Here is a 2,136-nt window from a genome sequence, read left to right as displayed (position 1 = left end):
TTTTTTTCCGAACAGCTGATTGGCCAGTGGGTGGTGCTTTTTATAGGATCAGATTCAACCCTGAACTTACCCTGCTCCGGAGCAGGATAGCCGTTCAGAGTAAGTTACCATGGTGATCTACCCCGATAAGAACTGAACCGGCTTCGTGAGACCGAAAACCCAGGGTTAACCCTGAAGTTACCTCGCTGAGACATTAATCCTGTTTCCTGATACAGGCCCCAGGTACACCTCGACACCAGGTACACAGGTACACCTGCACAGTGGACTGCAGGTTGCTACTGCTGATCAGGTATAGTGAGGTGGGAATGACAGTTTCCTGTTGCCATGGTGATGTGTCTGTCCTCAGAGGTCGAGGGTGGGGTCATACGGCGGCAGGACGGGCACAGCAGACGAGGGGAAGGTGGACATGGCATACCGAGTGGTGGCCGACCACGTCCGTACTCTGTCAGTCTGCATCGCTGATGGAATCTATCCAGGCATGTCAGGAGCAGAGTGAGTCATCGACCAATCAGCTGTCAGAGCTCTGTTTACATGTTTATCTGTGTGTTTGTTTATGTTTCATCTGTTATTCTGTTTGTTTGTTTGTTTATCTTTAATCAAGTTTTTTGGTTGTTTTTAATCTCTCAGTCTGTTTATATGTAAATGTTTATTTGTCTTTGTTTGTTTATGTCTGTCAATCAATCAATCAATCAATCAATCAATCAATCAATCAATCAATTCAATCCTTAGGACCCTCACAGCTGATCGGGACCCCCCCTCGACACCAGGTCATTTTTTATTTGTTGATGTCTGTTTATGTTTATCTGTGTATTTGTGTCTTAGGCTGGTGTTGAGGAGGATTCTGCGACGGGCGGTTCGGTTCTGTGCAGAGGTTCTTCAGGCTCCTCAGGGAGTGCTGGCCAGCCTGGTTCCTACTGTCACACACACACTGGTAAACTACGTTTCCCACAGTTCCTCTGACCAAACAGCCTCACGCCCACTGTTCAACATTTTAAATGTCAAGTACAACAGAGGAGTCAGCTGCTCCAGGGACTGACTGATTTCATACTGTGTTGCAGGGTGATGTGTACCCGGAGCTCCACAGGGAGGCCGACAGGGTGAGTAACCTGCAGTGAATGAAGAAAACAATCAGACAGGCGGTGGTCTGAGGAGCCGACCTCAGCGAGATGTCGGCACCAAAAACATGTGCACATCCGCGTTTCTCTGGAGGAGACACTGACAGGAAGTTGTTCTTTCAGATCATGGACGTCATCAACGAGAACGAGGCTCACTTCCTGTCGTCTCTGCAGCAGGGCAGCCGGCTGATCCTCAGAACACTCAACAGAATGGACTACAAAGATGGAGTCTTCCCGGGTCAGTTCCTCCCATCAGCCACCAGGAGAGGCAGCAGGCAGTCGCTCTTTATTCATCCCGCTGGTATCTGAAGGTCTTCGCACACCGAGTCCGTTTTTTTATTTTTTATTTTTTCTTGTCTGAATTTGTGACACGTCTAAAAATAAACACAACCTCCCGTTGTGTCACATTAAGTCACTGACTCCAAAACTCCGTCATTTAAGTTTTCAGAAATGGTTCCATTTGCTGTGTTTTTTCATCAGAGCCTTTCGAGACGTTTGACCGAGAATCAGAGAAGAAAAGACGTTGCGAATATGCACAACGCAGAGAACAAAGAAACGCATCGGACTCAGTGTGCGGAGGCCTTACGGCTGTTTGCACACTTTGACCTTTTCAGCCCTCTGAACCACCTCAGAGCGGTGACTGTATTCAGCCCTCTGGATCACATGATGTTGACCTGGGACGCTTTAACAAACACATGAAACCAGGTGGTCCTGTAACGCTGACAAGGACGCAGGACGAGGAGCAGTTTGGTCCACAGAAGACACTGCACGTCTCCAGNCATGATGTTGACCTGGGACGCTTTAACAAACACATGAAACCAGGTGGTCCTGTAACGCTGACAAGGACGCAGGACGAGGAGCAGTTTGGTCCACAGAAGACACTGCACGTCTCCAGATGTGGAAGGTAGGACACATCAACCAGTCACAGCTCAGAGACACTCAGGGTCTCCTCCAGTTTAAGTTCATGTGACAGTGAGCAGCTTCATCACCTCACTGCAGAGACACGTCACAGGAAACACTA

General features: G+C 48.5%; 1 protein-coding gene across 1 annotated transcript in view; it reads left to right on the top strand.

Moving 5' to 3' along the window:
- aars2 (alanyl-tRNA synthetase 2, mitochondrial (putative)) overlaps positions 1-2,136 on the top strand; it is a 27,526-nt gene that overhangs the window by 7,229 nt on the left and 18,161 nt on the right. Inside the window, exons 6-9 of the mRNA XM_050043459.1 lie at positions 347-492; positions 823-931; positions 1,059-1,097; positions 1,239-1,353. Of these exons, the coding sequence (XP_049899416.1) occupies positions 347-492; positions 823-931; positions 1,059-1,097; positions 1,239-1,353 (409 nt within the window). The remainder of the gene's footprint in view (positions 1-346; positions 493-822; positions 932-1,058; positions 1,098-1,238; positions 1,354-2,136) is intronic.

The sequence above is a fragment of the Epinephelus moara genome, chromosome 5 (assembly GCF_006386435.1).
Source record: "Epinephelus moara isolate mb chromosome 5, YSFRI_EMoa_1.0, whole genome shotgun sequence".
NCBI lineage: Eukaryota > Metazoa > Chordata > Actinopteri > Perciformes > Serranidae > Epinephelus > Epinephelus moara.
This window is presented reverse-complemented; position numbering and strand designations above follow the sequence as displayed.